Source organism: Ciconia boyciana, chromosome 1 (assembly GCF_034638445.1).
Source record: "Ciconia boyciana chromosome 1, ASM3463844v1, whole genome shotgun sequence".
Taxonomy (NCBI): domain Eukaryota; kingdom Metazoa; phylum Chordata; class Aves; order Ciconiiformes; family Ciconiidae; genus Ciconia; species Ciconia boyciana.
In genome coordinates, this window is record NC_132934.1 from 89,532,661 (window position 1) to 89,557,231 (window position 24,571).

At 45.2% G+C, this 24,571-nt stretch overlaps 1 protein-coding gene and 1 long non-coding RNA gene across 4 annotated transcripts; one reads left to right on the forward strand and one right to left on the reverse strand.

The window, feature by feature from the left end:
- Positions 1-3,144: 3,144 nt before the first annotated feature.
- Positions 3,145-5,679, reverse strand: NDUFB4 (NADH:ubiquinone oxidoreductase subunit B4). The gene is made up of 3 exons (XM_072881368.1): positions 5,432-5,679; positions 5,014-5,160; positions 3,145-3,304 (listed from the first exon to the last, which is right to left on the reverse strand). Exons 1-3 carry the CDS (start codon positions 5,630-5,632, stop codon positions 3,245-3,247), a joined length of 408 nt encoding a protein of 135 aa, XP_072737469.1. The 5' UTR covers positions 5,633-5,679; the 3' UTR covers positions 3,145-3,244.
- LOC140660472 (uncharacterized) lies at positions 5,673-20,148 on the forward strand. Of its 3 annotated transcripts, XR_012045415.1 has the most exons (6): positions 5,673-5,855; positions 6,680-7,161; positions 8,216-8,589; positions 11,520-11,641; positions 16,241-16,409; positions 18,028-20,148. It is a non-coding gene; the product is annotated as an uncharacterized lncRNA (long non-coding RNA). The 3 variants fall into 3 exon arrangements; XR_012045414.1 differs by having other exon boundaries at positions 16,241-20,148; XR_012045416.1 differs by lacking the exon at positions 6,680-7,161 and having other exon boundaries at positions 5,674-5,855; positions 16,241-20,148.
- The last annotated feature ends 4,423 nt before the right edge of the window (positions 20,149-24,571 follow it).

The following is a 24,571-nucleotide window of genomic DNA, read 5'->3' on the forward strand; positions in this document are numbered from 1 at the left end:
GCATTTTATGCTGTCTGTAGGGGAAGAGCTTTCCAGAGCTGAAGGCTCTAGCAGGCCTAAGCCTATTAGAGCAGGCCATTTCAACCTGCTGCTTTGTGGAGGGTTGCCAAGGAAAGACTTGTCAGAAAAGTAGACTGCAAATTAGAAAACGTTGGAGAATCCAAGGCGCTTCACTGCTAAGTGAGGGAAAGTTTCCTTTCCAACCCCACACTCTGGCTATCCTTCAACATCTACTTGTTTGTCAGCACTTGACAAATTCTCTTGCTAGTTAAGTGCTAATTTGCAGCATAGCAAATGCAAAAGAGCTTTTCTGGCCAGTCCTGGCATTTGTTCCTGGGAAGGTACCTGGAAGAAAGCTCAAGTGCAGACAACATTGTGGAGGACCTCAAAATTAATTGGAGTATGCAAGCCTCACCCCCAGGTGGGGAGTTCCACAGGCAGAAAGAGGCAGAAAGCAAAGCCCCAGGTAGGCTGTGAACCAGGAGCACAGCCCAGGCACCCCAAACCTCAGGCCTGAGCTTTAGCACATACCCATGTGAAACAGTTACTAGGCTCGGTGCCATCAGGATCTATGCTTCTTACTTCCCAAGAGAAGCAATCCTCAATTTTTCAAAAGAGAAGGACACGTAGATCTGCAACACCTAACTTCAGTCAGTTACATCCATCACCGGTTTTGGATCTGCACCAGATCCTTGGGGAAAAAAAAGCATCAGCTTTGAGCAAAGTATTAAATTATAAATTCTACAGGGAGATGTTTACTCTAAAATAGCCATCTCAGAAAAGAACGTTCAGAAGAATCAATTTGCCAGAGAAGCTGATTTAATCAGACTGATCTAGGGATAAATGAGGTCTAAATGTTTCACAGGCAGAGGGGAAAAGCTTGTTTTCTGTTTGGGACCTAAGTTATCATCCAGTGACCTGCAGGCTTGAGTTTCTCTTGCTGTAGACTCACCACTGAAGCAGATACGGGTGGTAACACATCAGTCAAGGGTAAAATTCCACAAGGCACATTCACTCTTCTGTCTTCACCCTACATTTCTGAAGGGAAACTCCCCTTTCCTTCCTCTACGCACCCAGCACCACCGCCTCAAACCACCAACCCCACCTCCAGTGGCATAGCACGTTCGCTCCTTGCAAGAAAACAGCTTGGAGAGTTCTGCAAATAACAAGAGAGAAAAGTAGGGCAGCCTTTCCTCAAGCACCATGCTCAAATCTGCAGGGACATTGCATCAGACACTCTCATCTGCAAAGGAAAGGGCTGTGGCAAGTGCCGCAAGCGTCAATCTGAGGCTAGCCTAAAAGACCAGAGGCACTGCACTCATCCACAACCCATCCTAAACCATTTGCTCAACTGGCCTGAAACAAATACAGCTGCAAGGGAGAATTTACATGTGTGGCAACTCAAGTTCCAATTAGCTGAGGAAATGGGTCCTGGGAGATCAAATTAGTTTGCGGCAGCAAGAAGATAGTTAATTTAGCATGCTCAGACAAGCAATTATTTATTTCCCTTAATACCACTTTCTCCATGCATTGATGCCTCTCTCTGCACTGACCCACAGTCATTCTTGTAATATCATTTGTGACAGTGTTTCAGAAGCTGTTCTGCAGAGAGAATAATCTGTATTTGCTTTAGTTAAACTAGCAGAAAAACAAGCTGCAGAGACAAGTGTAAGAGGGTTGTTGAGAGCACATATGGGACTGCGAAAGCAGGCCACGGCCTTGCACAGCTGCTGCACAGAGCCTTAGTGCCAAGCCCCCACTGCCTGAACATTTCATGACCCAGACAGGAGAAGGAAGAGCTACAACACTTTCCTTGGAAACACTTTTTATTAAAAAAAAAAAAAAATTAGAAAAAAAATATTTGGGAAACACATTTTACTGTGAGAGGGACTGGGGACTAGCACAGGTTGCGCAGAGAGGTTGTGGAGTCTCCATCCTTGGAGATACTCAAAAGCCATCTGGAGATACTAAAAAGCCGTCTGGACAGAGTCCTGGGCAGCCTGCTGAAGGTGGCCCTGCTTAAGTACAGGGGCCGGACCAGATGACCTCCAGAGCTCCCTTCCAACCTCAGCCATTCTGTGAAAAAGCTCATCAACTCACTCTGATAAAGAGGGACTGCAAATGGCCCAAACTTATATCCTAATAATGCAGGAGAGGGACTTAGCAGAGCCGCTCTTGCTGACTTCACTGTCAAGAAGACAGGCTGCTTTCCCAGCAGGCAGAGGGAAGTTTTTCACTTTTGCATCAGACGGAGTTTTTGGCATTGACCTCAACATTTGGAAAGAAACCGCTCCTGTAGAATGTCTGAAGAATGAGGGTTGTTTGGATCATGATGGCACCTACAGGCCATGTGAAAATTCAAGTCTGAATTAAAAATCTTTTCCTTGCACTCGCATTTCAGTACTTTGGCAGTAACAATTCCAGACCCCCCTATACCAGCTGACCTGGCCAGAAAACATTCAGGTTTTTCTAAGAATAAGCAGAAAAGACATCTTTGCAGGCACAAGGTTCAGTTACTTTTTGTGGGGGTTTTTTTTAATCATAACCCATTTGCAGGGGTGAAATGGAGTTCTCCCATACTGTAAAGGAATCTGTGTCAAAATAAAAATTCTTATCTTTTTACTTCTTGTCTCCCACTCACAGGAATCACAGAATTAGTGGAAATGCTAGTCACATATAGCATGACAATGTTCAGCCCACTATTTCTAAGTCTGGTATGGCAATTTACAAATGCATGGTTTAGGCTTGTATTTTATTAGGGAAAATAAAAATTAACTCAACTTATTTTGAGCAGTTAGGCAGGCTCCTAAAGTTATTAAAAATGTATTGCAGAACTTGCCTATTATCCAGTAAGGGCAAACTACATAGTCAAACCAACACAAGGAAGAAATACCTAGTAGGCAAGCAGTAGTTCTTCAGGAAACTGCTTCAGGCTCGCTTAACATTTTAGCCTGCTACTAATTTTAAACTTCAGCCCGTGCTGCTCTGACAGCAGCAACTTCCACAGTTTAAAAGGAGCCTCTGCATCTAGACCAAAGGAGTACATTGGTTGAGTTCAGGACACCCTCTCCGTTATCCATCTGCGTTAGATTTAAAGATCCTGCATTTTCGCACCTTCCATAATTGTTAAAGATGCAAGACAACCAACGAGCAATTAAGATTTATTCTTATGAAGGAGAAACGACAGCATAGAATACATCTTATTTTACTTATATCCCATGAACAGCACTGCAGTTCCAGGAACTTAAAATACACTGAATGGTCGCTTGTATTTACCTTCTTGGATAAGCTTCTCTTTACGATCCTGTAGAAGAAAAAGAAAATTAATCATTATCCTATTAGAGAAAAGTTTCAGTCAGTCTGGAATGAGAGAAAAGCAGTCCTAGTATTTCAGCATGGACTACAGGAAGATAGCACCGCATATGATGTTAAGGGTCTTTTCCAACCTAAATGATTCTGTAAGCACAAACTCTGGTAACAGCCGTTGTGGTCAAAAAGTAAAAAAGAACAAGGCATTTAGCTTCACCTACCAGCTACGGAAGGCGTGCTCAGATTGACATCTCTGCACATCTATCCACTCTCACAGGCCAGCAGAGACCAATTCCGGTGATGTATTTTTCACCAAACTAGTTGCATTACAGCTAATTTATACATTTAGTTTCTGCCTCCTCCTTGGCTGAATAATCCAGTTTAGAGATCTAATTATGGAGAAACTTATTAAGAGGTTGCCTAAATGTGCCTGTATTCACTTTCAGCCCATTTATATCTCACTCTGCAGGCATGTACCTTTCTGACAGGTATTGTTACAGTATACAGACACTGCAGATATTGCCCAGATTCCTTCTGCTGGATAAAACCAGAAGACTTGCTTAAGACTGGGCAATTTACCTATTGCTTTCCCAGACACACAACAAACACTCCTCAGAGAAAAGAGTATAATAGTTATTGTGTTTTATATACTACTAGAAAACAAAGAAAAATCACCAAATATCAGTAAGGGAACTGGAATAAAGGAAAACAAATTGTCCTGGAGGCTACATTAAAGACTTCAGCTTAAATATTCCCAGGCAAGCATGTCTAGATTTCACTCACATAGGTTTATTTTCAAGCTCTCACATGCTAAGCCACACTTGGTGGCTAAGCCCAAGCATGGCTTTATGTACAAAACAAAACCAGCATGACAAAATACTGCAGAGATGCTGAAGTCTCAAAAACATTTATATCAACATGCTCAGCATGTTTCCTAAAACCTGTATTTTCTATTCATTCCAGTAAACATAATTCCCTACAAATATTCTACTAATTTTAATTGATGTTTGGGCTTCTCTGTTTATGACTTGATCTAAAAATACTACTTAGGGAAATAAGTGTTTTACAATAGCCACAAATTCACTAGTAAGAACAGCCACTGTCTGGCAGTCACCTAGCATTTTCTTATGTATGTATATAGCTGAGTATTTTCAGAATGATCTACCATTGTTCAGATTCTGATGCCCATATTTCAGGAGTTAGAACAGAAGCAAGATAAGCCTTTTAAAAATCTCAAAAATCCAGCTGAGATCAGGCACTGTAATCAGCATACACACTCCTCCACATTTGCTTCGTGAGATTAGAGAAATGGTTAAGCAATTCACAGAGACCTTGATAGGTCTGTCATCCATAAGCTCCCTATTTATTTTAGAAAGCGCAGTTACTGCATGTCAACAGCCGAAGGTAATAGTCTCTTATGATTAATTTACACTGTCAGTGCTACAGAGAGCAAAATATCCTCATCAGGGAAACTGTGACTGGCCATACCCAAGGGTACAATACAGGGCTCTTAGCACAGCAGGACTTTGCAACCAGTTATGAGTCTTTGAGATAGTAGGCTCATTATCAACCTTCCTTCCCTCATTACTTTAATGGTAATTAATCATTCTTAGGTGCAACAGGATCCCAACAATTAAGTCTCCAGGCAGATCTACATTTTACAATTTCATGTTGACCGTCGTTCAGTGTTGTCAACTGACTTACCCTGTCAGCTTTGAAGACAGCAATCCAGAAGACGATAGGACCTATCGCAAAAAGAGCTCCTAGAAAGGACGTCTTAGGCGTCGGGCGGAAAGTAGGGTAGACGTTCTGCGTCCTAGCATAGGCCCAGCGGACCAAGGCAGGATCTTCCTGGGTTGGAAAGAAAACCACACTGAGGCCACAGGGGCACTGCAATGCCCACCCGACTCGGCGCAGCCCCGTTTGCCCCCTGCCGCGGCGCTGCGGCCTAAAAAGCCCGCGGCTGCCTCCCGGCCCACGCCGGGAAGGGCGCCAAGGTCACGGGGAGCGCAGCGCTCCGGCCGCACGGACCCAGGCCCGGGCCCCGCTCCAGCACGCCGGGCGAGGCGGGCAGACCCCGCGGCCCGACCCGCCGCCCGCCCGCGCCCCCCTCCCCACTCACGATGATGGCCGGTGGGTTGGGGTTGTTGAGCTGCAGCTGGTACTGCCGCTTGAGCCGGGCGCGGATGGCCAAGCGCTCGGCTTCGGCACGGCGCTTCTCCGGCGACGCATCGTAGGTATCAGGGTCGAGCTCGGCCGGCAGCGAGACGAAGCGGTTAGGCCGGTACGCCTCGGCGGCGGTGGGAGGCGGCCCCGCCGCCATCTTGGAGACCCGGCGCCGCGGAGCCCTGCCGACGCGCAGGCGCGGGAGGCGGTGCCGGCCTGGCGCCGCCGGAGGAGCCCCGCCTCCGCGGGGCGCGCGCCGTCGCCGCGCCCCCTGCCGGTTCGTGCCGGCACCGGCGAGAGCAGCGTCCTCCCCCCCCCAGCCCCCGCGATGGCTCGGGGGGGGCTCAGGCTTAGCAGAGGGGTGGTCCCGTCAGGAGAAGGTGGGTCCCTTCTTGACAACAGTCCCAGCAGGTTAAATGGCCTGGCCCCTTGCCCCGGAACAGAAAGGACCTCCAGGGCAGAGCTGAGGTGTAAGGGATTTTGTGCTGTTGCGTGCTCAGGGGACAACGGGGCGGCCATGGCTGCGCTCTCTTTCGCAGCCCTAGCCTACGCACATTTAAACAAAATATTCAATATTACATAAGTGATGTATCGCGGGCAGGCTGGAAGCTGCAAAATCCCGCTGTCATTGATTTTCAGCTTCAAATCGTCTCTTTTGATTCTGTAACCAAGGCCGGGCTGGTTGGATAAGCCGCCAGATAACCTTCAGGATTATCCTGTGGTGACTCACCGCCCTGATAAACTTTATTGACGGGTTCACAAATCACCCTCTGCTGATTAACGCGAGGCAAAGAAAGCAAGCTCTGGCCTGAAGGTTTTGACTTCAGGAAGTTTCTGTCTGGTCGGTATTAAGAGCTTTGTTTTCCAGAGATGTAAAAAATATATGCAAATTGTCTTTTCTGGAAACAAACCTGCCAGTAAACAAGTTTTCTGCTGGTTTTTCTTCTTTTGGTATACAAAGCAATGATAGCCGTTATGCTGCTTGGAACCGAGTAAGGTAATGGCTGTGTATGTATAGTTATGGCCTCATTTACACAGGGGTAACTACAGACTCGGGTAATGTTGGATGAGGGATTACAGTTTGCTCCTAAGCACACACAAAATAATATTGCTGACTTTATTTAAGATGCTGTGCTTTGGCACCACAATACTAGAGCAGAAGCGCTGCCTCACATCTTATGATTTCACTCTTCTTTTACCTAAGCACTTGGAAAATAGATGATCTCCTCTTGGTCTGAGCAGCTAATTAGGAGTTGGGGGTTTGCGACTTGCTTCCAGCAGGATGAAATACGAGTTGGATATTCCTGCAGTTTGTGTACCTTCAGCACACCAGCACAGCAGGAGGTACTTTTCCCTCTCTCAAGTACAAGCCTGCAGTCCTCTCAGAAACTCTCTCGGTGTTTCTCCAGCTTTTACACCCTCATTTTCTTCACAAACACACAGCTGCAAATCCAAGTGAAAACTTCAGCTGCTTCATTCACAGTCAGCTCCCAAGGAAGTCCTTCTCACATCCCCTGCTGCTTTGTTGCCCAGGGCTTTCAGCTTGGGACAGTGGCTCCTGTTGCATGGAACAATCTACTCCCTTTATTTCACATTTTGTGACCATTGGACTTAGTGAGCTCTGTGTCTCCAGCTCCACGATTGTCTCTCCGTAACTGGTGTGTGGAGAGCTACGTTAGCAGCACAGTAAGTATACCAGCAGCACTGCCATGTGGCACTGCTGTGGTACTTTTGTCTTCGAGGGTTCCCAAACACTTAGTGCTGTGTTTCCCTGCCTATGCACAGCCTGCTTCTTTAAAAGCTGTTCCTCCCTGCTCTCTCTTATTTCTTAATAAATGACACATGCAGCCTTGAAAAGGAGAGATTCCTGGCAGGAATGGGGGTGCAGGTTGGATTAGCGTACTGGGAAGGGATAGCTGCTCTGTGGGAAATGGTGGGTGTTTTTCCCCTCTTTGCTGCATCACGGAGTGGAACAGAAAATTCCTATCCCTGCGGATCTCCCAAAGGACTTTGAAACAGCCAGATGCTTTTCCCCCAGTCTGCTGGCTTCTGAGGTCTGTCTGTAATGGTGTGGGACAGTTCCTGTGGGCAGGAGCAAAGATGGTCTTGTGGTGAAGTCACTTGGCAAAGGCTCAGCTCCCAGCCCTGTTGCAGACTCTTTGCGATCTTATCTGTGCAGGTCCAAGCTGTGCCTTCTCCCGCTCCCCAGAGCTCACAGCTGTGAGTGTGCATGCTTGGCATGCAAACAGTGCTGAAATTAATTCTATTGGGAGAAAAACAGAAGGTGCAAAGCTACATTTCTGTTAACAATGTAATGTACTGTATTAGAAAATCGAGCAAGCAGCCGCTATGCTGAAAACACCTTTGCATTTCATCTCTAATCACTAACTCATCCGCCCTCCCAAAGGATCAGGTTCCCCACAGGGAGTCTTTTCTGAGGGATGTTACTTGTTTCATTGGGTAAAAAAATAACTAAATCCCTTCCAGAGAAGCGTATTCTCTGACACTCAAGCCTGTGCATTGCAATTTGTTGTTTTCACTCCTCCAGAGGTGATTTTGTGCATTTTCTTCATTTCATAACAGCCATCTCTCTAACTTTAAAATGCTATCCTTCAGCAAAAGCCCGAGACACCAATAGTAAGTGTCTAAACTTTGCATAAAACAAAGCAGGACAAAGACAGAAATACTGCAGTCAAAGCACTTGACTGAAATCAGTGATTGTTTTTTTTCCTGCTGACAGGAACTGCTGTGCACAGTGAGAAATGCTGCGGTGACGAACTGGACTCCTGTGCAGACCTCCTGCATCATCTGCTTCTTCTGGGCCACCCTATGGCAGACTCTGAACACAGTCTGGCTGCTGTTGCAAACCACCTTTGAAACAAAAGATTCTGCAAGAATGAATGAGAGCTTTCTTGTCCCTGTTTTTGCCAGCCAGATCATAAAGCTCGTTTGACTCTCCTCCTGACTGCTACTGTTGACCTAAGATAAGCAGCAGGAATATAAAACAGGCACTAGTGAGAGTGGGGCCACTCTCAATAAGACAACACAGGCTTGAACTAGAATATGCTGGTCATAATACCACATCCTGTGGGCTCAAACACCAAGACTTAAAAGGTAAGACCCCAAGTGTTTTTTTTCCTTTTTAATCAGGACTGTTGACTATTGAATGTTTGAGGTTGGCAGTATTGAATCAAATTGACAATTGTCATATGGAAATGCCCTTGAAGTTTATGTCATCTGTTTTCTTTGTGATCAGAAGTAACCAAAATGGAGAGAACCAGTCAAGAAAATTAATCTTTGTCCAGAACCTTGACTGGTTGACCTTGACTGGCTGCCAGACACCCACCCAGACACTCACTCTCTCTTTTCAACAGGACTGGGGGAGAAAATGAGATGGAAAAGCTCATGGGTTGAGATAAATACAGTTATTAAGAAAAACAAAAGCTGCGCACAGAAGCAAAGCAAAAAGAGGAATTCATTCACTACTTCCCATTGGCAGGCAGATGTCCAGCCACGTCCTGGGAAGCAGGACCTCAGTACATGTAGCGGTTTCTTGGGAAGACAAATGACATAACCACGAATGTCCCTCCATCATCCTCCCTTTCCTCAGCTTTTATTGATGACCATGATGTCACATGGTATGGAATATGCCTTTGGTTGTTTGGGTCAGCTGTCCCAGCTATGTCCCCTCCCAACCTCTTGCTCACCTCCAGCCTACTGACCTTTGAGGTTGTTGTTGGTGGTGGGGTGTTGCAGAGAAAGCCTTGACACTGTGCAAGCACTGCTCAGCAATAGCCAAAACATTGGTGTGTTACCAACACTATTTTAGCCACAGATGCAAGGCGCAGCACCGTACGGGCTGCTGTGAAGAAAGTTAACTCCATCCCAGCCAGACCCAGTACAAGGCCATCTTGAATACTGTCGTACATGCAGGTTAATTTCTGAGAGCGTTCTCCTCCAAATCAGAAGTCTGAAATGAGGCACACTTCTATGTCAGACTCTTTGGTTGAAGCTGCAGATAACTTCCAGCTTGAGTTTAAAGTAACCTAAGATACTGACCTTCCTTTTGGACCTGTGTGATTTTGTTGGTGACTTTTCAGTCATGCTCCAAAATATACACAAACTGAATTTGTTTGACTGTAGACACAAAGTCACATCTTTTCAGAGTGGCCAGGCTAAGTGACTCTGCTTCAAGTGAATGAAAGGAAAATTAACCTAAATCACAGACCTGTCTGTCTGTCTCTGAGGTGATCGTGCATGATGCTTTCAGAAGAGACAGGTTAAATGTGCTGTCATCTCGAAAAATACTTGTGCCTGTCAAACTTGTGCTGAGTGCTTGCAGTTGCCCTGTTTGCATCAGTTGTCAGGTTGGGTCAACATGTTGCTGGGCTCTGTTTTGAATTCTTGCTGACCTTTTGCAAAGAAAGCAAGCTGCAAAACAGGGCAGAAGCTGACAAGATCACTCATAGGACAAGAAGGTTCTCGAACAGAGGTCCTTTGCTTCTAATTCCTACCTGTAATGGGCAAGAAGGGTCTTTTGGCTCCTGTTCCCATTCCATACAAGTGAATGAATGCTGATGTGTGCGCTTCCAACCTTCTTCTGAGGGGAATCGGTATCAGGCATGCATCTGCATGGATACATCCATGGTAAAAAGCAAGGTAGATATAGAAGGGGAGCAGTGTAAAGGGTATTAGGACATAGCATAGTTTATCTAGGCTCAGGACAAGTGTGTCTAATTGCAGCATATAGCTATGCTAATAAATTGTCCAGATAAATGTAATTAATTCTGCGTTAAGAACTGAAGTCCCCAGTATCTTTATCTTACAGTTGTTTAAAGGAAACCCAGCACGCAAAGGAAGGAGTTAACATGGTTAGGGGAATTATGAATAGTTCAATCGTTATTACAGCCAACAGGCCACCCATAAATGTGTATCAAATGTTGAGTTCAGCAGGAGTAGTTACAAAACTAGGACATTTAATGAGTCATAAAGTGCCAGGAATAATGAGAGACGGCATTAAACAAACCATTTCTGCCTCTCCTGGGCTTGTCCAGAGTCGGTGACAAGAAGCCCTCTGCTGTTTCAGCTTTTCCTGCTGAAATAAAATTTTTTACTCGTGCTGAATTATAGCTGTGGCCAAGTTGCCTGAGCTGTGAAGCTGGTGCCACCTGGGAAGCTCTGGTGGGAGAAGGAGAATCTGGCAGTGAGCATCTCTTCTCCTCCTTTGCAGGGCATTGATTGTAGCATTTCATAATACAATTAATTTTCTTAGCTCTCCCTCTGCTTCCAGCTCCTTGCGGGAGAGGCTATTAATAGTCACGTAATGTCGAAGAGTGGGAGAGGAAGAGGTCTTAGAATAAAGCATGGTGGCAATTGAAAAGCTGGATGTCTGAGGATAAGTCCTGTTATTGACTAAGTGTTACAAGTGCTTAACCAGCCAAGGAGTAACGTTATTCCTAGGCTTCCCCTCATGATGGCTGTCACCAGCAAGCTGTCATTGCCCCAGCCAGCCTCCTCTGGACCCTCCATCACCCGCTGGCCCAGAGGTGGCATTGAAGCTCGGTCCCTTGGCCTTAGCTCTTGCCTGAGCTGTCTCAAGTGTGTGTTGCGTCTAGCCTTGGACCACGGTGACTCGAGTTCCCAGCCTGACCTCAGACCTTCCTTGTCACTTTGGCCTTGCCTGGACATTCACTGGACTGTGGCTGATCATGGTAATTGCCACTGGACCTGCCCTGATCACCTTGTTTGGCTCTCAGCTTGCCTTCCCACATGGAGCAGCCCAGCCTTTCCATCCCTGGACTACACTGTCACTCATGGAGCAGTGCCCAACCTCATGACCATAGGGAGTGTAGCACCAAGGGTGGTCTCATATTGACGCCAGTAAAAATTCAAAAAGTGGTTGCAGTAAGAGTCAGTGAGAGGAAACTCAAGTGTTGCGGGAAATGTCTCACGCAGGGTAAGGGGAGGCATCTTTTCTGGCCTGTTGCTCCTGACACAGATCACCACCAGCAGCTGACGTTTCTTTTTTCCCCATTCCTTCCCAGGTGTTTTGCTCTGTCCACAAAATAAAGGATAGATCTGCCTTGTTCAGTCTATCGGAAAAGTAGTGATGCCTGTTGTGAACTCTGCCTGCATCTCTCTGACACGATGGAGGAAGCTCCAGATGGTGAGTCCTCCTACCCTAAGACATGTGTGAGAGGCTGTGAGCCATCCCCTGGAGATCCTGTCTTTCCCCGTGGGCTGTGGAAAGAGTCTAGTTTAGCCTAGATACTTCCCAGGTCCAGGAGTATCCAATGTGTGTCAGAGTGCCAAATGTTACACAGCCTTTATTGTACCCGGAGGATGCTCCTGTAAGTTCTGCCCAGACCCACGGGTGAAACCCTGGACTTGCTGACAGCAAAGGAGAGCCCTACAAAAAATGGCTCTGGCCCACAAAGCTGTCAGATTCCCTGTGATGTCTTACTTGAAGTTACTTCATGGGTTTAGCTGGATTTCCTTTCACAGACAAAATCAGAGTGTGAGGAAAAGGCTACTGTGCAAAGATCCAACCAAGACGGTCCAGTGAGACTTTAATCCCCAACAGATATGGCCACTCCTGCTCCTCAAGACAGAAATACAGTGCCCCGAGGGTTGGTTCAGTGTCAGGGACTTTGCGTGTCCTGGTGGGATCCACTCATGAACATGATCTTGGAGGAAGCCTCACTTTGTGGGATCATCCAGTCCAAAACTTCTCCACAGACTGAATTTCATTTTTAACTGGAAAAGGAGCAGGACTTCATAGACAATAACTCTTTAAGAAGTCACAAATTTCTCCTTTGTACAGGAAGACACTGTGTCTTTCCCCTCTGCGGGGAAAAAAACCCAGCCTGAAATCTGTGATAGGTCAGCCTTGAAGGAGACGCAACTCCATTGTACAGCTACGTAGAAAAAGATACTCACTTTATTTTGCTTTATATATTTTGTTGGACGTCTGGAGCTTAAATTTTAAAGCAACTCTTTGGGAACACACTGTGAAGCAGACCATCAGTATGAATAAAATATGTTCGCAGGGACATGTTGAATTTAGTGTGACTGTTTGGCAATCTGCATCGCAGTGGGGAAGTACTTAGTTGTGGCAATGCAGAGTGTTTTTTTTTTTTTCTCAAGTAAAAGACAGAATACAAATGAGGCTGTTGCTGCAGAATGCCAGCTAGTGGGAAAGATATACGGTGTCCAGCCTGTGTATTTCAATGTTTTAAAAAAAATGATGGCAATACTAAAACCTTAAACTTCTGACCTATAGAGACAGAATGGCAGAGCAGTGCTTTCCTTGGGCTCTTGTTATTATAATTGTATAAATCAGGAACATTAACTAAACAAGAAATATCCCTTAGCATTGCAGAACCCAGTATCCATCAGGTTTCATCTGCCTTGTTGGGGAGACTGGGTAAGACAGCTGCCAAGGTTAAAAATTGCCTCCTAAATTAATGTCTCCATACTTCTCTAGATAATCTCTTAGCAGAGAGGTTTGCTCTTTGGATAAACCACTTCTGTTCACAGTGGCATGCCCCCCTAATACAGCCAATGTAATTGTGATTTGCAACCCCTAGAGGAAAGATTTCTTCCTCTGGTGTGACCCTTGCAGGGCCCTTTAGACACAGTCCTTTCCCTGCTCTCCTACTGCCCCTCATTCCATCCCCTTACATGCATCTGCTTCCCCCCTACTCACCAGCAGATGTTTTTTCTTTACCCAACCCTCTCCTCCCACACTCCCACCACTGCTGAGGAACTCTTTACTCTTTGAACATACTCTGACTTCCTCTGCCTCCTTTGCTTACTGCTCAGGCTTCTCCCTGATCTCCCCTGGCTGTATCTCACTCACTTTTCTTCCACGTGTCTTCACAAGAAGCTCCAGTCGTGGTGGCAACCACTTGCAAAATGTTTAGCAGACAGCAATTGCCAACCTTGTGGCACTCTGCTCTCTGTTTCCTCTCGTCGTCTCTGTGTCAAGCAACCTGTACATGACACATTTGGAGCAGGGGCATTCATGTTCTTCCTACTTTGCTTTCATTTACTTTAGAGTCTTCCTGTGGTCTGAAGCCAAGGGAAGTGCAAGCAGACATCATACTGCTTGCTGGTTCTCCTCAGCACGAGGGCTGATCAAACTCAGTTTCTGCAACTAGCCTTTTAGTTTTACAGACCAGTGACATGGTGAAGGCTATGGAGAAGGAACCATCCATCTCTGTACAAATGCCTTGCATGGTTAATTTTTCCTTTCTTCGTGTGTCGTTGTACTGTCAGGAGTGAGTTTGTCTTTGCTCAGGCACAGGCATCGTATCCCCACCTTCTGTTGCTGTGTTGGTCTTGCTGCAAGCTGCTCAAGGGAGGCAGCTCCCTCTTGCTCATGACTTGGTCCACCAGTCACTGCAGTGACTGGAGCTGCCCGCAGCACATGGTCACAAACTGAATGAGTCCAAGGGAAATGGCAAAGCCTAGTGCTGTTATGTCTGTATCAGTCTTTCACAGCTGGCTGGGATGCCTCAGCCGTTGGACCCATTAATAGGGAGGTTGCATTTCTCCATAATTTCCCTGGGGTCTGAACACATCCCATCAGCTGAAGGAACAAGGGCAGTGACTCACCCCTCAACCTGCCTAATTCTTTCCAGCATAGTCCTTCCCACCAAGGATTGAGAATGTCTGGGATATACCCACGGGAGAAGCTAATATTCCAAAATCTGTTTGTCTCAAATCCAAATGAAAATTTGAAATATGATAAATCACTCACTCTGCACAACAGTCACCGAAGTCAAAGTGCTTTTTCTTTACAGTGGTGCTTTTCTTTACAGTTTCTTACAGTTTCTTTACAGTCTTTACAACTCCTCCCCAGCACAGAGCAAGACCCCATTTCCCATGCCTTTGCTTTGCCCTGTGGGACTACATCAACTCCTTGATCATTCCTTGTTTTACTTCACTGTAGAAAGAGCTTGGACAAAGCAGGAAAACTGATCCCCTAATCTTAAAACTCTCCTGCATATTTTTTAAGACCAGGGAAATTATGAAGCCGAAACCTTTGGTTTCCTTGTTCTTAGACAGTTTTTGCAGGTGGGTCACAGGGGTGAGACCTGCTCCTGACAGCAATGCTGCCTTTTTGTCAGGCTATGATGGAAAAGGTCTTTCTGGCCTGCAGAGCAGTCTCAGAGCAGAGTTACCCCTATCTGTACCCTCCCACCTCTGACAGTAGTCAAGAAAATCACTTCAGTTGACAGCTTATGGATTTTTATCGTATTTTCTCACAGCACAACCTCTTCCAAATACCAGCATCTCTGTCTTGTCTGAGTGGACCTATGTTACATCTGGCACCAGCTTTATCAAACATTGGGTAAACCTGTCCAGTGGCTACATCTAGATTTATGAAAAGATTTGGGACTAATTCTTCTGGCTTGCTGATCATGTAGCATACTGCTCATACAAACTTCTTAGATGCCTTGTGCATGATGAACAGGTACGCAACTGCAAGATGTGATACTGTGGTGAGAGGTCTCTTCCCTGGAATCTCTTGGAAGGAGAAGCTGTCACAGCTTGATCTTGTTCAGAAGCAAAGGTGCAAAAGTATTTCTTGGTCCTAGAGTCTAGACAGCCACGGCTTTGATCAGTACTGAGTTTGAGCAGCTTCCTACAGAGGATACTGGCCTTTATCCATTGACCTAAGGAGACCTTGGGGCACTGCATGCAGCCCAGCTTCCTGCAAAGGGATGTTCCTAGCAGTTTAGGGCTGATGACGTTGTTAGCATTGGCTTGTCCTTGCCTGATAACTTGTTCCTGGAGGAAAGGAAAGGTCAGGGACTGGGTGAGATCTCCCTTGGTCAGAACATTAGTTGATCAGAGCATAGATATTTTGAGGTGACTTCTTCTGGCAAAGAATTACTTTCTTGCTTGAGAGTTGCTTGTTGCTTGTGCTCTGTGGCAGTGAAAGATCAAGATGTGACAAGGAAAACATGGTCATTAGTCCAGGGATGGGAGCAGTGAATCACCAGTTCTACAGCTGGAATTGCCCTTGCGACGCTGCTTGACACCCTCCTGCTTTTATGGCCTGACCATGTCTCAGGAATTGAGGTCTTTGCATCCATTCCAGGACTTATGAAGAAATCATCAGTCTTTCCTAGCAATGAGAGGTAGCGCTGAAAGCATAGTGGGTTAATGATGATGGTGATAAAAATACCAATAAAAATAGTCTGACAAAATTTCCCCCACCAACCACTTTCACAGATTTTCTGTTTTGATGCAACATTTCTGTTTTGTTTGGAAGAAACAGAAGCACCCTCTCTCCCTTCTATTAAAAAAATATTTTCATTTGTTTATTTTTCACCTCCTTTTCTCCTCCTTATACCAGTTGCTAAGGAAAACAGAGAAGTAAACAAGAGGGAAAAGTGAGAGGGATAAAGGAGAAGAAACTAATTCAGGTTTTGTTATTTTGAGTACACTTTTTCAACCAAACCCAGAAATATTATCATGATAAAAATATGAGAAACCTCCTTTCAGCAAAAGCTGTCGGTTCTCCATGCTTCCTCAAATCAATTCCTGCTGCATTGTGCATCCCTGAGTGTAGCAGAGGCAGACTAGGATGAGGCATCCAGAAAATGTTGGCTGCTGACAACATCCCAGGTTCAGTTTCAGAACTGCAGAAAAGCAATGGTAAACAGCAAATCCTATTTATTTTCTTAACGATTATCCATAACGGATGCTTCACTTTACAAAGTAACTTTAGGTTGCTCCTTTCTTGCACTAGTGATCGAGGCCTCCTGAGACTCTACATATGCTGGTCTGGTAGGTGTGCTGCAGTCTGGCCAGGTTTGCTGGAGCGTGCTTCAGTCCTGCTCCAAGAGGATTATTATTGATGTGAAACTTCAGCTGCCTTTCCTGAGATGAAATGAGTGAAGCTCTGCAGAAAGCAAGAGGTAAATAGCAGTGATGCAGCAAAACTGTTTCCTGGAAAAGGAGATCTTTTCTACAAGGGTTCACAATGCCCTGCAGAGACCAAAAGAGATTCAAAACAAGCTCTGTACTCATATAGGTGGTATCAAACATCTTGTAGCAAAACTATTGTTCTTTATTAAGCTCTAGAATACTTTTCCATTAGGTAGTCAACAGCTGAATGGAGAAGGGGGTTTGAGCAATGCAGTCCCAAACTAGTAAAATAGTGGAAGGGTTCAAAAAGGAAGGGATCTCTGATCTAATTCAAAACTTAATATATGTTTTCAAGATGTGTCTTGGCTGCAGCAGTAAAAGCAATAAGGATCAATAGTAATTCTGCCCAGTATGCTGGGTTTCAGCCCAAAGAAAAATTCCTAGAGGGAAAAAATAAAGGTTTATAATAGAAGCACTGACCAGACTGGAGCTGTGATCAGTAATGCTTCTTCTACACCTTCATTCTTAACACTGAACTGCTTTCTGTGGGTGAAAATAGCTGCTGCCAAAATACTAATTACTTTAAAGATGCTGCAGTGCCATCGCTTCCAGAGGAACTTCCTATTGTTTCTGTGTACAGCATTAAAATAAGCATCGGGTTCAGAAAATAATACTGGGGTTGCAATAGAGCTCTTCCAGCTGCTGCTTAACTTTCCCAAAGAAAACAACATAGGGGAAAAATACAAGAGCCTTACGTACACAGAGCCCTCTCTTCACTGTAGGCAACACTGAATACGTAAGATCTTGAGCTGAGCTGAGACAGAGCTCCAGGAATCTGTCCAGAGGGGTCCCTGGCAGAGGGCTTTAGGGAGTGTCAGTGACAAAGGGAGGCTGGCATCTCATTGGGAGTGCAGTGACACTGAGGACTCTTCACCAGAAAGGACAAGCTGGTGCATTGGGCCTGCAAAAAGGCACAAAGGAAGAAGGACAAAAGCAATCTCCCTCTGCTTGGTCCGGTAGCCAACGCCTGTCATAAAGATGCAACGTGTGGGAGGGCTGGAAGGAGAAGAAAATACACTGCCAGGCCCCAATCTTGGTGGATTATTAAATGTCAAAACACCTTGCCATCTGATGATGGGGTCAAAACTCATTCTTATGGCTGCTTTGAGAGGCCCATGCACAAAACGCCATGCTACAAAAGGGTGAGTAGGAGCTCTGTACCATTTCTTCAAGGCAGAAGAACTCTCAACAGGGTAGGGCTGTGCAGCCCTGCTGCCTGCTGAGGAATGCCAAGAGGCTTTGTACTTGATGAGGGATTTACCATCAACCTGCACGATGGGCTTTGCCCGTGATGTGCAGTCCAGCCCATGGCCCCCGTCGCCATTATCAGTGGGACAGGTTCAGAGATGTCTGACATTCTTACCCATTAAACCAATGTGACTGATGAGCATTTACAGTAATGGCTGTCCATCTCCTTTGTGGGAAGTGCTCGTTTATCCCTTACCACTACCATCTGCAGCCTAGTGGGTTGTGTCTAACAGCAAGCAGTGGGAGGCCTGATTTTGCTCTTGGCTTTCTTGTTGACCTTGGGAAATCTCTCCCTCTGCCTGCTTCAGTTTCCCTGCCTGTACAGTGGTAATAATATTTTTTATCCATTTTTGTTGACAGTTTTGGGAATTACAAGCAGATCACATCCCATATGCTGGAACTTCTTAATGGAGATTGTGTGTCTGGTTTTCTAAGGAACCCAGGAATACATCTGGAGTGTCGTGGTTGCTACATAATCATCTTGAGGCTTGACCCTACTGTCACAAGGGAGGCATAGCCCCATGTCTAAAAGCTGAAGCAAAAATTTATCCATGGGAAGCTTAATAAAGAATCCCCTCTGGTCACTGCAAAAGGACCATTAGAGCAGGTCCTCCCAGGCTAAAAGGCTGGGTAGAAAGAGAATGCAACATCTGAGTTATCTAGGTGCTTAGTGCATGAGGTCAGGAGACAGTCCAGCTTTTTCTGAGTTCCTAATTCAGAAGTTTTGCCCAGGGATGTTTCAGATTACTCACATCATCTAATATTTGAAAATACATATAGAGCCATTTATAGCACCAGGTATTTTCATCCAAGATTAATGCAGTGGGACCGCGGTGCTGCCAGAACAAAGTCCCTCAGTACCATCTATATTGTGCCTTTGGCAGAGAAGAGTAAGAGCCATTTGGCAACTGGAGGATATAGGTTTAAAAGGGGACAGAGCGAATAGTTTTAGTTGCCTCATGTTGGGTAGGAGACACCAAAATAAATCAAGGGTCACATCACAAGAGTTTTTACCGTGATGATGATGGGTTCTCATTGCTACTGCTTCTGGTGGTGGGACTACAGCTCCCAGGCTGAAGATCAAACACGGAGTAGTAGTAGCAGCTGTATCGCGTTGTGGACATCTGCCCACCATGTCCTTGGGGCCCTGCCTTGGGCTTTTGCAGTGCTTCTGCAGCCCACAGTTTTAGTGCCCAAATTTCATGCATCCTTTGGGATGAACTCCACCAATCTCCTGGGAAGGCACCCCTCAGTCATGTTGTGCTCCTCTTCACTGGTGATAATTGCCTTTTCCTTGCTGAGTCTCGAGGGCCGGCTGCCTGGCCACACCGCAGCCTCGGAGGCATCTAGTGCATGTAGAGAGACAACTTGTCAGGGAGAGGGGATGAAAACAGATGTTTAAGACACCCATTAAAGATCCGATGATGCCTGATGGTGAGCCTTCATGAAATGCTGATTTGTATACGTTTCTGCTTATATAAAGTGGATCCTTTCAATCTCCTGGTATTTTTAGTAGCTTGATCATTTGCATGGGAATACAGTCTTGGTTGCTTGGGAAATCTGTATGTCCTAAGTCACTGCTTGCACACTCCTAATCTTTTCCAGCACAACAGGCTCTGATACCTGGCACTTGGACATAGCAGTATCTTAGGGTGTCTTTTATTTTTGCTTTTACTACTGAACTGCTAAATTCCAATTCATATTCATTGTATCTGCTATCTGCAAAAAATGAAAATAATGTTTATTATTGTTATTCCTTATTATTAAATTACTGCTTTGGTAAGATCATGTTTGCCTATTTTGCATGGACTTTTGTTCATATGGATGGAAAATTAGAGTTATTTGTAACTCCATACATATTTGTAGCTGAATAATTGTATCCATCGTGATCAAAATTAGTAGTAATTAAGGACAAATGGAATCTTAGTTCAGCAAACTAAAACAAAAAGTTTCACTAATTCAGTTTTTGTTTCTTCTGACTTCTAATGTTTAAAAACAAAGTTTCATTATTCTAATCAGCAAGCCAAAAAACTGACAATGCCACTGTTGGAGACCAGTCATATGTGTCTTATCAGGAGCAGCAAACAATTTGCCAGCACCTCGCAACCTGAAATGCATTTGCATAAATTATTGGATGAACACTCATCAGTGAGAAATACATCTGGGAAATCAGTCCTGCGTCCTCATACAGCATCAAAAAGCCCATGCTGTTTGGAAATCCATTTGTTAGAGAAAAGGTGGCCAGCTTTGCTGCAAGCTAAAATTTTTTGCTTCCCAATGGCTGTTGGAAAGCCTCACTGTAACCTGAGTAGGACTGAGCCTCAGGCTAGCGCAAATTACCATGTAGACAGCATTTCTTCTTTGTTTTACTGTCAGTGTTCCTGAACTCACCTTATTCTGACTTCCCAAAGGCATCGCTAGCATCCTGTATTTTAGCCTATATTTTATTTATGGTAAAAAAAAGGAATAAAACAAAAATGTTTCAAATCTGTGATTGCTGTGGTTGGATTTCTATTGTCACCTCAAAGCAGAGGGTATGCTGGTTGTCACACTGTGCTGGCAGTGGCTGCTGAAGAAGAAATAAAACAAACCGTGCTGTTTACCAAATGGTCTTTGCAGAAAAAAAGTCACTTCCTATTACTCTCTGCCCTGCATGCCACAGTTCTGAAATGGCCGTGAAGGAGGAGTCAGCGTCTGGTTCAGTACCCAGCTCGCTTCCCACAAGGTCAAGAGCTGCAGCAAGCCTCACCTACCCGTGCCCCGGTCTTTGCCTGACGACCGGGTGTTCGTCCTGGGGGATGAGGCAAAGGGTTACGACTTCAAGCAGAAAATAAGCTGCAAAGTGCCCGGTGCTGTCTTCTAAGTACAAGCCCATTCCCAAGAGCTCTGGGGGACAAAGAGGGAGATTCGCTGCCTGGGAGTCTATTCTTCATCCTGCTATAATAAGGCTTTTCAGACATAGGGTGGCATCTCTCCTTTGCCTCAGAAAGGGGCAGTCCCTGACATTGAAAACAGGGCAGTACAAGCTTGCACAGCTTGTCCTCCGGTGCCAGGAAACATCACTGACACTGAGGCAGGGCTCTGATTACTGCACAAACCATGGGGTCCACGTAGGATCGAGCCATATCGGATGCTCTCCCAAGCCATGCGAAGTGACAGCCGGCTGCCTTCCCTTTCACCTCGGCAAAAGTTCTCGGGTACTTTCTTCTTCTCAGACAGGGATTTAGGTCCAGCCGAGAGGCTGAAAAGCAGGTATAGGGGGAGGTGGGAGAAAAAGGACATCAAACTTCTCCAGCAGGCAACCCCCCTGCCCTTGCTGGCTGATGCTTCCCCTGGCAGGGAAGGGAGCCATGCCCTCTGGTGGCAGAACAGGGGAGAAATAAGTTTAAAACCTTTCCAAATCTCCAGTCTAAGGGCACCAAGGCAGGATACGTACACTCTGATCCCGGCCAAAATATTTGGCCTCTGATTAGGTTCATACTGCCCTTGAAATTCAAGCAGCTCCCGCATGTGGTGGGCCCCCCAGCTGCAGTCAGGGTTTCCTTGCTGCAGCCAGAGGCTCGCCTGTGCTGGGCATGCCATCGTCCAGCCAGGACAGCAGATTTTGGAGAAGTCCTCCAGTGGACTCATTGAGAACATATCCTGCTGCCCAGCTCAGCTATTGCAGCTCCCAAGTACGGAGCCAGGGTTATCGGCATTTGAGCGCTTCAATACCAGCTCTGTCTCTCAGAGCTTTGTAACAAGCCCATTGCACGGCATGGTTAGGAAGCTTTTAACAGTTCATGCTGAAAGATTAATTTTACTCAGACGCAGATACGTGTGGAAAGCATGCAGAAGAGTTTTGCTGCTTGCAGGGAGAGCCCAGACCAAATGGATTTTAATAACAACACCCTTATTAGGGTGAGCGAGCTGTTTATCAAACTGTGAAGCTTTTGTTTCCTATGCATGATGTCTTTATGCTTCCAGGGCAATCTTCTGCACTGTGGCCACATTGTTCTTGGCATCTGTGGTATCCATCCCGCATGGGACCACGGCTTCACACCTTCCTGGGTGCTTTCCTTTCATCCTCACTTCCTTCTTTGTGTGTGAACTGCAAGTCACTGAAGAATGAGTTTCTTATGGTTGCTTTTTACCTAAAAGAACATGGCAAAAACATCATATGTGAGCTACCTCAGCGCAGCATCTGAATGTTGCTTGAGCAACTGACCATCCCCTTCCATCATGCTACAGGTGCAGCACAGGACAGCACAGACAGGAGCCACCGCTGTTGCATCTGCTCCTGCTGACATGACCTTGCAACTAAGTTTGGAGATCCTCAGTTTGCAGAGTGCTTGAATCCGAATGACATGACATTGTTGATCCTAGGCACACAAAGCCTCTAAAAAGACTCTTCATTCCTATTAGCTTTGCCACTAGAGGAGGTCAGCAGCACCCTTTCTGTTGCAAAGCCTTGGCTGCTGAATGCTCCCCTCCTGCATCTTTCTTTGCACCCACAGTTGGGTGCAGACCACACAGGGTCATGCCAGGAGCCAGTGAGATTAGGGAGGGTGACATGGGGAGTTAGGAAGGGATATAGAGAGGGAAGTAATTCCTGAGCACCAGGTCCCCAGATCTGTTTCCTCATCAGTACAGTGGTACGTTATCACTAGTTGTAGTTGAATACACTAGATCTGCTGACTTTAAAAGGACTTTCCAAGTGAAAACTCCACCCAGTCTCCCCCTTTCTGCCTCACCCTCAGCATTTCAGCAGTAGGGAGCAATAGAGCAAGGACAGTTTTCATCACATGGGTCCTCTGTGTCTTGGTTTCGATTTTCTACTCAAGCAAGCCCAGGGCTTGGTTCTTGGCGTAACTCTTGTTACTGATGCTGTGGGGACATAGAACATGTTCATAGATATCTGAAAAGGTTTGCGCATCACCGTGGTTGCAAAGGTATCTCATCAAGTGGAGCTGTCTCTGCTTGGATATTATATTTTGGTGGTTATTGGGATGTTCTGTTGTGGAGAGCTCAGGTGAACTTAGGTATGTGTATAGCAGTACTTGAAATAATTAAAACAACTCGTGTGAGAAGACTACATGGTCAGTCACTCCTAAAATTAATTGCCAGGGAAGGCTGGTGCAATAGTCTGTTAGCTGAGAAATTATTTCTCTAGCTCCATGCATAGCGGGCTGCTCCGTTCACTAAACCCAGTGGGCCTGGGAAGATTGGTTTAAAATGATAAAATAGTAGATTGAGATTTATTTTTAAAGGTGTCCCACAAACAGGAACAAAGTGCACAATCGTGGGCTTTTTATTTCCTCACGAAGTATGTTAACAGCCTAAACCTGTTGGCTTGTTTTAACATTTTTTCTGCTTAATTTTTGCTTCCAAGTGGGAATGCAAAGCCTGAAATTTCATTAACTTTTTCAAAGTTTTGCTGAAGCTTCAGTAGTGAAATAGAGATGTTGTCAGATCTGAACTGAAAGGCTAAAAAACATATCTATTCCCCTAATTGTTTGTTTGCCATTTGAGCAAAACTTTTTTAGCATAAAGCAAACAAAAATCATTTTAACAGATTAATAGCAACAGACATTACTTCTCAATTAAAATTTGTGCTCACTAGTATATTACCTTTGTGATAATACTGCTAATTTTTCTGTTGCCCATAGAAAGTTAAAGAAAACAAAAAGTAGGAAATTCAGAATTCATAATGTAAGCAACCAGCAGGACAAAAAAAAATATTGTTGTTTGGAAGAGGACTTTCAGCTTCTCTTTTTGCACAAGAAGCAAAATCAATTCTTGCCATTTGGAAGCAATTTTTAAGGATTCTGAACTACTAGAAAGGAGTACTGTCAGTTTCCATTCTACTCTTCAGTTTTGCATAGATTTTTTTCTTGTTTGGGGACTGTATTTTTGTCACATGCACTCAGTATGTTAATCCCTTAAATTATTTATATATTTAATCATAGATTTAGAGCCAGCCTTTTCCACCCAAATACACATCTGGCCTATGTAGTTTCAACTTGCAAAGGGATTTTTTATAACTAGATATTAAAATACTGTCTCGGTTCACTGGTCCCCATAGAATCATAGCAACAATGCAGTAGCAAAACATATGGAAAGTCTGTGTCTCCTTGCAGCTGATGGGGAAACAGGATTTTGTAGAAGATGCTCCTTTTTTATGCAGTGGAGGACCACAGGCAGCAGCCTGCTGCTGGGAGGTTTTTTCTGTCTGAGAGGTAACATGGCTGATGCTTCTGGTATCTTATAATTCGTTTACTTGTAATGCGTGCTTCAGCCACCCAAAAACACCCCTTATAGTGCCAGACTAGTCACTTATGCACAATCTGTTGTATATGAGGCATTAGAAGGTGGGTTAATAACAATATCAGTGGTCCAGGGAAGACTCCTGTATTTCCTGTAGTGTCCTATAGACTATAGGCCCCTATAGGCTCCTATATTTCATTGTGTCCACATTCTCTACACCCAGATGGCAAGAACAAAATGGAAAAGTCCTCATCTCAGGCAGGTTTAAATCCATGTTATTTAGCCGATGTTGCAATGTTGTGTCCATCTTCTCACTCTTGAAGAACACCCTCAACTTTTGAAAGAAACTTCACACTTCTTTCTGGCCGTTTTCCCCTGCTTTAGCTGGGAAAAGGCAAAGATTAGACTGGAAACATCAAGTTCAGTCCCTTACCCTGCTGTAAATTCCCTTCATGGTCCTTGGCAAATTGTTTGCTCTTGCTGTGACTTGGTTGCTGATCTGTAATAGAGAAAAAGCATATTACTAACCAGTCTGCTGGCATGTGGGGAGCAAAACTACATGGCTCAGTTACTATAGCAATGAGACCCTGAAGTCTGGAGCGTATTTTCATGGGCACAGTGCTAGACATCCAGAGCAGTCCTTGGTGGTCTGCAAAGC